This window comes from Camellia sinensis, chromosome 1, assembly GCF_055761805.1.
Source record: "Camellia sinensis isolate YWXY chromosome 1, ASM5576180v1, whole genome shotgun sequence".
Lineage (NCBI taxonomy): Eukaryota > Viridiplantae > Streptophyta > Magnoliopsida > Ericales > Theaceae > Camellia > Camellia sinensis.
Genome location: NC_138961.1, coordinates 135857196 through 135871985, shown reverse-complemented (window position 1 = coordinate 135871985; position 14790 = coordinate 135857196). Strand labels below are relative to the sequence as shown.

General features: G+C 36.5%; 1 protein-coding gene across 1 annotated transcript; it reads right to left on the bottom strand.

Annotated features, from left to right (window-relative positions):
* Positions 1–11012: 11012 nt before the first annotated feature.
* Positions 11013–12098, bottom strand: LOC114296562 (uncharacterized). The gene has a single exon (XM_028240861.2). The coding sequence runs from the start codon at positions 12096–12098 to the stop codon at positions 11013–11015; it is 1086 nt and encodes a 361-aa protein (XP_028096662.2).
* Positions 12099–14790: the final 2692 nt, after the last annotated feature.

Below are 14790 nucleotides of genomic sequence, written 5' to 3'. Positions count from 1 at the left end.
TTAAACTAGCTTATACTCGGGTCAAGATGACACGACCTAGGGGGTCTCTAAGACTTAGCAATATTTGTAATAGGGCGTTCTCTTGAACTACTCCTGAACCTTTTGAGATGATTGATGATCATTGGTTAGGTGTGTCTAAGAAGAAAAGTTCGCCGAGAAATTGGTCTGATTTTTGGGATTTTCCTCATTCTCATAGAGATGACTTCCTCGGACAAAGTGGTTAAAGAGAATATTATCCCATGTGTTTGTATGTGCTTTCATGTAACTTGCACATGGCTCAATCCTAGATCATGAGTTGCTTATAAATAACACTCACCCAAAACTTTATGAAGAATAATTGTGAGAGGACACTTGGAGATTAACTAATCTCCATACTTGATTGTTCCTCTTTGAAAGTGAAATTGGGGATTTGATGGAAGAGCCATGTCAGTATTCTTTCTCTAACTCCTTTGCCTTCTTTTTCACCCAATCTTTAATTGCCAATAACTTTTTCTTATTGTGTTCCTAGTTTGCAACCGTTGAAGAATCTAAGCCTCACAACCTATTTCTAGAGAATTTGAATTTTTCGATGACATTTCAAGTTTCCAACGAGTTTTTTGGTGACATTCAAATTTTTTGGTGACTTTTCCAAACTCCTACATACATTTTGGCAACTCTAAGAGGGAAGTGGGTTGGTTAATGGTAGCAACGAGATTTGGAACACATAAGCACTAGAAGAAGAAATCAACATAAAGGTTTCTTCAATGGTGGAGACAAAACTCAAGCTCGAGCTACTTTCATGAAAGCTATTCAAGGGTTTCAAAGCACACAAAAGGTAATACTCATTGCACTTCTACCAAACCCAAATAGGTTCTCAAATGTCCATAAATGATTTGTAATTGATTAGGAATGGTATTTCAATAAACCCAAATAGGTTTCTAAATCCTCAAAATGGTGAGCAATAGGTAGGCAATTGTGTTTTCCTAAACCCCAAATGGGTTTCCAAATGCCCAAGTTGGTTTTCAAATGGCTTCCTATGATGTTTCAAATTGTAGAAATTGACAAACTCACTTTGTTGCTCCATCACCATTACAAACCCACTTTGTTGTTCAATCACCATTACATATCTTAGATCCAAATGGGCAAAGCATTCCAAACATCTTTCATGCTTCTATGGCTATATACACGTATCCATAGCTCTACTATTGATGACATACACAACACTTTCTCTCTCTAGATTGTTTTTTTGAATTTTTCATATGACCACAATTTCTCTTCATCTCTCCATGAGTCTAGTTTAATTATCAACAATCTCTAGCCTCTTCTTTCCATTTTCAAAGGAATTCAAATTTTCCAAGTGGTATCGCATTTTCCGAGAATGTTGTTCCCAAAAAAGTCATTTATGAGGATATTACTCTCAAGGAAGTCACCTACAAGGATGTTGTTCCCAAGAAAGTCACTTTCAAGGATATTGCTCTTGAGGAAGTCACTGTCTAGAGAATTCTGTCCAAGAAAACTACATCTGAAGTCATGCTCGATCAAGAGAGGAATAAAATGACTCTTCCCACCTTACCCGATCAGGACATCAATATCTAAAAGGGTACACTATCCCCAAGTTCACGAAGTTTGATGGTAAACAAGGTAATCTTCCGAAGCACCTAGTGAGGTTCAACAAAACATTGGGTATTCATGGATCCAATTAATCTATTCCCTTGAGGGAATTCTCTAAGTTCCCCACTAAACGGGTTTACAGTTAGAATTTCAATGCAAATGAGAGGATATCCTTGATTTTGTGAAGAGATTCCAAGACAAGGTGGCAAATCCCCATAAGGCTGTAGAGGAGAGTTATTTGGTTCAAATTTGTGTTCAAGGGGCACTTGATGATTACAAGCTACTTCTTGTCAAGCATAAGTTGCCAACATTCTCGGTATTGATAGAAGAGGCTCAGAATATCAACACTCATCATGCTTGGAAGTCTAGTTTTAAATCCAACTATAAGGCTAGTTACAAGTCATCTGGAGAAACCTTCAATCTGGAAGGTTACTATAGAGGACCCTTCAATCGAAAAGGGGCTTACTATGATGAAATCGAAGATGTTTCCAACTATGAACCACCGAAGGTAAACGTCGATCCCGACCAACATGCGAAGAAATTTCAAAATTGTGTGAAGTTCAAGAAGTTCTTCGATCAACTTGGGTTATCTGAGATGGCTTGGTTTGAAATTACTTAAGCCATTATCAGTATCACAGAAACACATCACGAATAATGTACATGTGCCGAAGGTTAAGTCTAGAGGAAAGTTTGAGGAAAATTGAGTGATATAACCTTCTCCGAGGGAGATCAAAAGTAATCATTTTTTAATAATCGTCTACTTTATGCTGCAACTTACATCAATGGAGTTGACTTCAAGAAAGCCTTTATTGAGAATTACTCTTGGTTGTGTGACTGTTGGGCTAACTATTGAGGAAATCCTCTTGGCCACAAAGTTTCACATCATTGAGGCCTAGACAGCCTACCATAAGATCTTGGGGACGAACTTGGTCTGAGAAATTGATAACTACACTTTGGGCTCATCAAACTTCCAAGCAAAAGTAGCACAAGCAATACCTTACTCCCTTATCTTTGGGTCAGAAGTCATGCTATCAATCGAGTTGGAGATACCATTTACTTGGATGACACTTGCCTGTTCAAGTCTTATGCTTATATTTATCTCAAAATGGACCAAATAGAATAACTCTTGGATTATGCCAACTTCCTAGCTAATTTCCTTTATCTCAGAGCGAGTTAAAAGAAGTGTTTCTTAGTTAGTATTCTCTTCTTCTCCAATGACCTCAATATCTCATCTCTATCTTAGGCATCGACAAAGGTCTCGACTCCTTAAGAATGCACCGAAGAAATTTCCTCTTGAACTATATTCTGAAGCTATCATTGAAATCAGAACATAGGGAGGAAAGACATTTCCATATCTGTAGACTGCCCTTACGACTTAGGGGCCTCTGATTATTTACTTGGTGATGAAAGTTGTGCAGTGCAAAGGTTTGATTTCTTCGGCAATGAGAGAGTCAAATCCCAACCTTACACTTCATTTTTGGACCAAAGCCTTTTGACCAAAAAGATTTTAGACCTTATAACGCTCTCTTTCAAAACATTTTTGAAAGAAGTTTCTATGATGTTCCGAGGCTCGCATTTCGTTAAATGTTGCATTTTTCGTTAAACCGAGCAATGACAAAATGGAAATGAATGAAAGAGAGGCGAACTCTTTGAAAAAAATATTTAAAACATCTTTTTTAGAGGTTTGGAGTTGAAGAAAATGGGAGGAGAGGGAAGAAACCTAGTTGGGGAAAGAAGTTAAGCATGAATCGTTAAGAGAGAGTTGAGCAGCTCTCGCTAAATTGGGCTTATCCATTTGTACACTTGGATTTCAGCTATGAGACCACTATCGTTGGAAAGTGGACTTCCGGAGCTTCATTTTACATTCAAGAATCTCCTAAAGCCGAGTCCAGATGAGGGAGATATGGCTGATTGAAGTTAGGCATCAATCCAATTGGATCGAAACTGAGCAGTCTTCACTAAAATAGGGATATCTCTTACCACACTTGGAATTTTGATGTGATTCTTCCACCATTGGAAAGAAAACTTCCGGGGCTATAATTTAGACTCAAGAATGACCTGAAAATGAGTCTAGACGAAGGAGATATGCCTGTTTGAAGTCAGGGTCAGGAACCAATTTTTGTTGTCAGCCACTAGGGGAGGGTGCCGGCCACAAATAGAGTTTTCCGGCCATAGGTCGGCCAAAAGTGACCCTTGTCGGCCACCAATGTCCAGAAAGCTCAGAATTTGCAGATATTTTCGACCTAAGGCTTGTATATTGCTATATATGGAGGTCATATCTCTCATTTTAGAAGGTTAGCAAGTTTGAGAGCCTCTCTCTCTAAAATCTCTCTCTCTCTCTCTCTCTCTATAATCCTCTTTCTCTGAGCTTTTGTGTTTAAAAGCTTGCATACATCAAACCTTAGCCTATACATCCTTGACCAAAGTAGTTCATCTTTGGACTGAGGTTGCTTGAAGCTATCTTGGAGCCTCCTTTGAGCTCTAGAAGGTGGTTTAAGCTCAAATTTGTGCCTAAATTGTGCTTTGCTTCAAAGATATAACACTTACCCCATTTAAGTTTATTTTGCACACTTGTTTTTCCACCTTTGCAAACTATTTTTGGCCTGGTTTTCAACAACAAAAATCTCTGTTTTTCAGTCCTAAAAATGGTGGTTTGAGCCTTTGTGAGTTAGGAGGTTGTCCCCATTTTTGGATCTTTGGCTTGTGAAGCTTTTTGTGCCATCTTCATCACTTTTCAAACCGACTCTTTTGGCCTTTTAACCACTGAATCTTAGAGATTTTTCAGTGGTAAAAACTTTGTTTTGAGGTCCAAAATAGGAGGGGTTAGCCTCCCCTTCTTTTGTCTTGTTTGTGAGTGTAAATAGCCTAACGCGTGAGCATGTTTTTCTACCATTTTGTGATTTGATCTCAGCATGTTTTTGCTATTATTTTGACTTGTTTTACCTCTGTTTGGGGTTGGTTAAGTCACTTGAGGCTTGCTTTGTATGCTTGTAGTGCAATTGTACTTGTTAGTTTAGTTGTGCTATGTATTAGCCTCTCATTCTGGCTCTTTTTAGCCTACTTTGAGCATGTTTTAGAACTTCATTTAAGCTGTTTTAGGACTGTTTGTCCCTTTTGAGCATGATATTGCATGTCTCTAGTGTAGTCCTCTTCACTAGTTTGGTATTTTTGGCTTTTGAACATGTTGTGCATGTGTTGCTTGCATGTTTTAGCATTATTTTTCATGCCATTTTAGCACTAAAAAATCTGTAACCTCCATCATTTCTTCATTTTTTCATTTGTTTTGAGGGTTGGTTAACCTTATGATTGTGTTTAAGTTTAAGATAGAGCTTGTGCTAAATGGCTTTAACCCTCTTATGAGGGTTTCTCCTAGCCAAAGGCATGATCTCTCTCATGTCTTAAACCATCCTTTGGTTGACCCCTCTCTCATTAGAGGACAATCACATTGGACTTAATCGGTTAAAGGATTAATCGGTAATGTAAAATGTGTAAACAAAATGAGCAAAGTAAAACAATGAACAAGATAAACATTTGTGTTGCATTGCATGTGTTTGGATCTGACGTTAATCCAAATACAAGAAATGTGGGATGTTTCATACTCAAAGTGATGAAACGTGTCACATTTCTTGGTCGCCATCACCCGTGATCATGGATGATAGGGTGGTGGTCCTTGGAGTCTTATTTGTGCATTCATTGACTTTGTACAAGCTTGACTCTTTGGCCATCATGCATTGAAAATGCTTGGTTGGTGGCTTGAGAGCCAAGAATTACACTCCTTTGAGCTTGAGAAATGATAAGGAGGGTAATAGTACATATATTGTTTGAGAATACACTACTTTGCCTCTGTTTGCTCTCCATTGCAGCAAAAAGGTGAATTCTAGGGAAAGGGTGGCCGACCGGCTACCAATGGTAGCCGACAGCCACAAACAGTGGCCGACCGGCCAGTAGTAGTGGCCAACAGCCATCTATGGTAGCCGACCGGCCATCAGTGGAAAAGTTGCTCAAAGTGTTCCTAAGGTGGAGTAGAAACAGTCTATTATTTGGTGTATTGTTCAGAGATCAAAGCAAAGTGCAAACAGAGGCATCCAAAGGCAAAACGCTGGATTTTCGGAAAGAAGCCAACCGAGCATGCATGTCTCCCTCGTCTGCGAGGCCACTTTATTGCTTCATTAGCTAGTTGTAACTAATTAATACATGTGTTATAATTAATTAGTTTAATCTGTTTTGTAATATTTTAATTAGCTTAGCATAGCTAGTTATTCAATTGTGTTGTAATAATTAATTAGTTAGAATAGTTAATTAATTAGTTTGTAATAATTAGCTTAATTAGCGTAGCTAATAGCTTGTTTATTTGGACCCTCCTTTGCGAGGGCACAATGTTGTAATAAGTGTGCGTGTGTGCGTGTGTGTGTGTGCATGTTTTCTAACCTCACGTCTTTCACCCTTTTATTTAACCGCTTTCGATGGTTAGTTTTATGGCATGTTTCAATTAGCATACCTTATGCTTGCATGTTTGCATCATTCATTTGTCTTGCATGCACCGGGCTCACCGCATCATTCAAATTGCATTGTATTTCAATACACTTACTTGAATACGTGTTTCAAAGCATGTTATCAAGTTGTTTCATTCATGTGTCATCTTAGATAGCCGAGCCTATTTTAGTTGCATTATTGCATGTGTTGCAATAGACATCTTAACATAGTTAGGAACATGTATTATTTCTAACTAGTTTTTGTTTTGGCTTGGAGTACACTGTAAGTTTTACGCTTTAGCATACTTCCATGAGTGTGAGGGTTGCCAAGTTTAGTATGCTTGCCATGGGGCTATTTGCTTATATGATTAATTGCCTGAATGCCTGTAGATGAAGGCTTGGTTGCTTGAATTAGAACAATTCGACGAGTGTGAGTTTTAAGCCCACTTTGCAAAGTGACAAATCATGTGTTAGCCCACTTGAGGTGACAAATCCGCGTTTTAGCTCACTTGAGGGTGGCAACTTCAAACCATTTTAAAAAACAAACATGAGTCGAAATGTTCCAATTCTTGCGATTTTAGCCTATACTTGCGTGTGCATCACATAGTAAAGTTAGCTAATAATCGGAATAAGAAGACATGAGGTTTATAAAACATCGTATCATGTTAGTAGAGGCCGATCTTTGATCGGGTGAGCGGGGGTGCTCATTTCAGGACCTTCCCCTCTCGTAACCAAATTTCCTAGCCGAGGCAACTTTGGTGATGACGGACATGTGGCCTTTGGCACGAGTCAGGGTTTCCTAAATTTTTTCAAAATAAAATATTTAGGTGGTAACTCTGTAATCTGGCAAAGTAGTTCTGTTTTGGCATTATTTGATTCAAAATCGATTTTCTAAAATGATTTATCGGATTGGACTCTTTGGTGTTTATCAGTTTCACATTGCACTTTGTGAGATTAGATTCAGAACTGTGACAGGAGTCCGAGCTGTAGAAGACCAATTCGCGCCTCTCCAAAAGGGGGGCGCGCGAAGAAAGTCGAGCTACAATATCCGAAAACGGTAATGCCCTAGGATAGCTTGTATATCCGAAATGGACAAATGTCCTAGGGTAGATTCTATATTCGAAAAGGCCAAATGCCATAAGATAGCTTTCGCATTCAAAAGGGGCAAATGCCTTAGGATAGCTTCTGTATCCAAAGGGGTAATGCCCTAAGATAGCTTCTGAATCCGAAAGGGGCAAAGGCCCTAGGATAGCGTCTGCATCTGAAAAGGACAAATACCCTAAGATAACTTGTGCATCTGAAAGGGGCAATGACCCTAGGATAGCTTTTGCGTCTGAAATGGGCAATACTCTAGGATAACTCTTGTATCTAAAAAGGGCTAAAGGCCCTACGATAGCTTTTCCAAATAGAACTAGCAGTTATCACTAAGTAATTTTTTTGTCCAAAATGACAAAAAAAGGTCGAGTAAATGGGTTCCATGAAACCCGGGACATATGAGAATGACACCATTTTCAAAGGCGTATTGACAACAACCTACTCCAACCAAGTACGGCGAGCACAAACCATTGCAAGAAGTGTTTGTCTAAGAAAATCAAATGTGCATGTCCAAAAAGATTAGAAACTTCCCGTACATGCAAGGGGAAAAATGTAAGAGAGGTTAACTCGAGCCTACGGAAGTAAGTGGGCCTAATTGGAGTCCAACCGAAAAGCCCAAAACTAATGGGCCTGGAAAAATCATCACCAAATGGGCCTAAGTAGATACTAATATAATCGGCCTCGAAGGAGTGTCAACCAAATGGGTTGGAAAGGCCCAACAAGCTTATAATTCCAAAGAAGCCCACTCGAGGAGGTCACCATCACAGGGGCATATGAGGGAATTAAATCAGTGAAACCCTCAGAGGAGATCCATCTTCTGAGGTAAGCGTTTTAATCTTGAAAGGGTTTGGAACCACGAACCTAGAGATCTCTTAAGCTCGTACTCGAAAGGGTTCTAAGAAAACCTAGATATCTGAAGCATTTGGCTTTAAACGAATTCAAATGCAATATAGAAATCGCTTTGTTAATGAGTCCCAGAACAGTTGCGGGCTTGGAGGTTTCTGGGATCGACATACCAGAACCATAAGTGTGGCAGTGTCCGAATAAAGGATTCAATCCCGAGGACAGTAAGTGAAGATAAATTCACTCTTTAATTAAACTAGCTTATTGTTGGGTCAAGATGGCACGCGATAAAGGGTCTATGAGACTCGACAATATTTATAACAAGGTGTTCTTTTGAACCTCCCCTCACACTTTCTGCAATAAGGCATCCTTTAGGATTACCCCTAACCCTTTTGGGATGATTAGGGATCATTGGTCAGGTATGACTAAGATAAAAGGTTCGTCGAGAAGTTGGTCTCATCTTTGGGATTTTCCTCATCTTCGGAGAGATGACTTCCTCGAATAAAGTGGTTAGAGAGCATATTACCCCATGTGCTGGCATGTGCTTTCATGCAACTTACACATAGGCTCAATCTTACATTATGAGTTCCTTATAATAGAACTCACCCATAGTTTCATGAAGAACAATTGAGAAAGGACACGTGAGAGAGCTAATCTTCATACTTGATTGCTTCTCTTTGAAAGTGAACTTGGGGATTTGATGGAAAAGCCATGCCATTATTCTCTCTCTAACACTTTTGTCTTATTCCTCATCGAATTATCTCCATGATCTCTTTCTTATTGTGTTCCTAATTTGCAATTGTTGAAGAATTTAAGCCTCATCATCTATTCCTAGAGAATTCAAAATTTTCGACAGACATTCATTGTTTCTGGCGATTTTCTTGAACCCCCTCATATAGATAAAAATTTAAGTATTGAACTAAAATAAAATATTTGATATGTATAAGTTCAAATTTGAAAATTATTATTTTTAAATTGCATATTTTAATTTTTATATTGTGATAGTGGTGATGGTGGTAGCAATGGTAGTGGTAGTAAAATAATAGTGGTGCTTATAGGAACAATGACAATGGCGATGAAAGTGGTGGTAGTAGTGGCGATGGTGGTGGTTGTAATGGTAGTGATGATAGTGATGGTGGTGGTGGTGGTGGTGGTGGTGGTGGTAGTTGTAAATTTATAATAGTGTATTATGTTTAGTATTTATAAATTCAGTTAGAATTAAGTAAATTTTATATGACTTAAAATTTTCTTAAGTCATAACTTACATTTTAAAAGGCACTTTAACTTTTAAATGATATCAGTTGTCGTTATCAAATAAAGTTAATTAATTAGCACTTAATACATTCAATTTTAAGTGCTAAATCAAATTGTTAAATACCGCAAAATATTTGTATTAACTAAACTATACATTTATTATTGTTTTAATATTTACTTTTTAATATAATATATTGATTTGTTAAGTGGGTTTGAGATTTTAACATTGTTTTAAGATCGAACTTGCAATGAGTTTTTTAAGTCTGATATTAGATTGTTTTAGGAAATTTGTTAAAAGTTGATTTTTTAATTTTTTTTTTGATTTTTATTGAAAAAATATATAGATAATTATGTAAAAAAATAGAGAAATAATATCACTTAAAAAAAATTAACAAATTAAAAAAACCAAGAACACTAAGGTTGCCGACATGGGCATAGATTGGGCTTAGCTACTACGAGACCTTTTTTATTTTTATTGATGGCGGCCCTTAAATTATGTCTGATTGTTGGATTATGTAGGGTAGAACTATGGCCTATAGGCTATGTCTTTAGTGTTGTTGTTGTTGTTGTTTTTTTTTTTTTTTTTTTGGGTGGGATTATAGAAGTTAAGATGGATTTAATGAATTAAAATACAAATAAGGATAAATTAGCGTAACCTGTCAACCTATGTTTTTTTTTTTTAGCCTTAAGCGAAATTCTAAGATGCAGACTTCTGTACATAATTATAAAATAAAAAAAAAAAAAAAAATTTGGATGTTGAATTTTGATAGTGATTTCAGAAAACTTTCATACTCACTTTGGTTACATTACGGCCATGTTTGTTTGGGTGGACTGGATTAGCATTCCCATGACTAATAGTCTTAGAATTACGAATCCGTTGGATTATGTATCCTATCTTAACTAATAGTCACGTTTAAAATAATTAGTCCCTACTTCAATTGTTTAACCAAATATCGGATTAATAATTTTATTGGACTATTAGTCAAATCCTAAGCTCATATCCACACAAACAAACATGACGTACCAGTTTAATTTTACTATAAGTTTTTCATGTGAGAATTTTCTCTATCCAGCAATTCATTCTAATTGGAACATAAAAACGTTCACAAATGTTAAGACAAACATGTAAAAAGTCTCACATATAGATCTCATCTTTTTATCTCACATCTATGATTATTTTTGTATTTCGAATTCTATATTCCTTAACACAATTCATTACAAATTGGCCGTCCACTAAACATCCTTACTTTTTTGGACATCGATGAGGACAACAGAATGCTTTGAAAGTAATAGATGGTACCCACTGGCACAAAAATAAATGTCCAAAAATGGTTGGTTTTATCATCACAAGCAAATTCCATCTCATTTTTCACTGTTATGCACATCATTGCAAAAATCAAGGATAATGAACGTATGGTTCTGCTTCTTCTTCTTCTTTTTTTTCTTTTTTTATTTTTTGTGCAAAAAGATTTCCTAGTTGTAGTTGGTTACTTTGGGTGACAATACTAAACAAATAATAAAAACAAAAAATAAAAAGTGCAAACTAAAAGGAGTAATGTTTCATGGTTTAAATTCTACTAATCCGATGAAGGGCATAGGAAGATATGATACATTAAGTCACTGCTTGCTAAGTCCTCTCACACAATGCTGCTAATCCGTGCCGTGCGTGGTCACATGCATGGGTTCCTCGAATGACCAAAGTTATACCCCCACACGATGAATGTTAATGTGAATGTGATGCTCTCGTTTGGTTCAATGCTATCGATTAACATCCACCACCTCTCGTCTCCCAACTTGCACCGGTGGCAACTCAACACTGGTGTTGTACTGTAAACAATGTCCGCCAGTAGCTAATGCATCAACGATTGGTTTAATTACCAAAATGCCCTCCCCCACTATAGCACAGAATGACACGCTGACAAACATGCCCAACATGGCACCACGATAAGTGTGGTGATCTGGTCTCCAAAAAGATGACAATGCCAGAAAGAGGACTTGCATGGGCAAAGCAACAAGGACTGAGAAAGCAAGAACATGGATTCTGACCCTAGTGCCTTTGTTGATCACAAGAGACACAACCTTCCAATATGAGAACAAGAACCCTAGCGAGTAGACAATCCCAAATGCAGCAAAGACTATGATACTAAACAAAGGGTACGTGCACATCAATATTTTGTTATTGTAAGGGTCAATAGAAAGAACATAACTTACGTGAAAAACATCTGGTAATTGAGCTTTTAGAGGCGAAAAAAACACGAAGAACACTTGAAGCATGAAAACAGGCAAACAATTAAGGATGATTGATCCCATTGCCCACATATCTTGTGGGCTTCGCTTTTTGATTGATACGTCAACAAGGAAAAGAAGGGATATTAAGAAGCCTGGCTCAAAGAAACCAAGAGAAAGAACAACATGAATTTTACAGATGTTGGTTTGCTCGGATAGGGTCAAGGAGGGAAAAAATGGGTACAGATATCGTTGGTAGAAAAAGGGTAGGTGAAGGATTTCGTTGAGGGCCCAAAAGGCGATGAAGGAGACGAGAAGGAGTCGGACAGACCAGAGGGAGTTGAAGTTTTGTAAATGGTACGCTCTACGTGATTTTAGATGGAGATGAAAGATGAATGAGAGAGAAAGGCTAGAGAAGAGGATGAGACAGAAGATTATAGAGAGGGTGGTTATATCGAAAGCTGAGTCAAGAATTGAAATCGCTGAAAACAAGAACATCCCATGCCCATAATAATTGTTGGTTGGGGATGAAGATGGCACTCTTGCTATCAACGGCGAGGGCGGTAATACCTGTAGCAGTGCCGTGGCGTTGGCTTCAACGGAGGTGAGTTTTCTCATAGATAATCAACGGCTTCGATATATTGTTCAGATTTTGTAATTACATAATTTGCGAATTGTGGAGTGAGGGTTGAGGAGAGAGAGAAAGGAGGGTCTAATTCCCTTCTCTTCTCCCAACCGGCAGAAACCAGGTAACTGCACAACTACAAAAGATTTTGCGTTGGAGAAACAGGCAGGAGAGAGAGAGAGAGAGGGGGGAGGAAGAGTCCCATTTCCTCCTAAGATATCGGTGTTGTATGGTTGTGGTGGTTAATGCACTAGCATAGCTTAGAACATTTATCATAGAGCAATACTAGGTATCATGAAAAAACTTTCATGAAAATGATCATGAAAGATCTATGACCTTTGGATTACACTTAAAATAAAATACCACACACTAATCAAGGTAAGCCAATGGTCATAAATTTTTCATGACCAGTTTCATGAAATTTTTTTCATGATCCCTATCTTTTCTCTTTATCATATTGGATATTAAAAATTTGCTTTCATTACAAAATTTAAACATGTTCTCTTTTTTTAGTTTTCCTATTTATAATAAGGAAATAACAGGATTCATAATTGAAATAATAACCACAGAGACATTTACAAGCATATTCTAGTCTAACCCTTAGATTTCTTGGAATAAATCAAGGGTACTTGTTATAAAACTAATTCATGATTTTAGTTATTCAATTTGGTCAATTTAAATTGTATGGTTGGAGCAATTGTACATAAAAAAAATAAAAAAATAAAAAATAAATAAAACTTATGAATTATTTATTTTACTATCACACCTACTAACGGATATTATTTTATTTTACTTTTTCCACTATCCTTTTGCTTTTGTTTATTTTTTTTTTATTTTTCCATCCAGGGTTTACCTTAGATTGTCTAAAAGTCATGAAGGCTAAGAGCATCACACTAACCACTTCAAATTTTTAGTCAAATTAAAATTATTTTACTATTTTAGCTCATCAGTTTTAGTATTTATTGTATCAAACTCTCTATGCTAACTTAATCTTATTAAAATATTATTATTTTTATTGTGTTTGTTATTTTTTTTTATTAAATTGATAAGTTATCAGCCAAATAATTCCTAAAAAATGCAAAAAAAAAAAAAAAAAATTTGCCGTTGATTGGTTGATCGACCGGACTTCCAGATGGGCATTCGGAAACACTAATCTAGCGATGAACAATACCTCACTTGTTATATCAAGATACTGTAGCAATCATAAATTTTGACGAGCTGCAATCGAGATTGATGGATTTGATTTTTTGAAGTTTATTAGCTAGAAAACGATTTTATCAAATTAGGGTTAGTTAACCCCATCAGTAGCTTAAAAAAAAAAAACTAATAAGAAAATATCATTTTTAAATTTAATCTTTGTTTGCACCGATGGGTTATTTTTGGATTCATTAATTGGATTCTAATTTCATTTACACACCTTTTTTATTTTTATTTTTATCAGCAACAGAGAAACTTTATTAATAGAATAAACAAGTACAAGGTACAAGATATATAACATCAATAAAGGAAAGGGAAGTGCAAAATCATCATAATGAGCTAAATGATTCCAACTAAGTTGGTCCCACAAAACTCATCCTATTATTTGCTAGCACCCCAAAGTTGGTGAGAGACTAACGAAAAAAGAACAGACCAACCAACCAACCGATGCTAGCACCTAAGCATAGCAGACCAACAGACTACAGAGCATTTTGAAGTCCTAATAAGCTGTATAAATAATATGGGTAAATTATAAATACACCCATTGAGTTTAGCAGCTTGGTGATGACAGGCAATGGAGTTTTTCCAGCCATGGAGATGGTGGCTATGGAGTTTTTCCGGCCAGCGATCTTCCTCGGTAGGTGCAGAGGTGCGTGCAGCAGGTTGGGGTAAGGTTTAGCAGTAGCAGTAGCAGCTTGCGTGCATAGGGGTATGATTTAGTTGAAGCTGTGGACGTTGTCAGGCATGGGGCGTAGCTGTGGACGTTAGGAGTTGAAGCTGCATAGGTGTATGATTTAGATTTCAAAATTTGCAGGTGGGCGGCTAAATTTTGGCTTTGTCTTTGGGTTTTGTGGGTTGATTTGTGGGGATTATTGTATTTTTATTGTATTTTTTTCTGGTTAAGTTCTTCTTAACTTTTTGTTCAAAAAAAAAAAAAAACAATTCGTGAGGCCAAGGGGTGGGTTGTATGGATGCGAGTAGCAATAGTAGGGGTATTTTGTACTTCCGAATCTCTCTCGATGCATGTCATCTTCCTGTACCTTTAATTTCATGCTTTTAATGAAATTTTTCTTTGCTGATCAAAAAAAAAAATAAAAAAATAAAAAAATAAATACACCTATTGAGATTTGATTAAAATATGAATTGCTCCTTGTGATTTTAGAAATTACATTCCACCCCCTGAGGTTTTTAATTTCATAACAAATTGCCTATTTTATTAATAAATCATCAAGTCAATTAACAGCTTTTAATGATATTAAAAATATGTTTCAATTAATAATTTAGGTAATTTTATTATTGTATAGGAGAGCAATTATGAATTTCATTTTTTTTATTAATTTTGTTAAGTAAAAAATATTAACAAAAAGATATTTGTAATTTTTCAAATCACAAGGGACAATCTATACTTTAAGTAAATCTCAAAAGGTATATTTATAATTTAGCCAAATAATAAACATAATTACTTATTAGTTAAAATAGCATGATCAT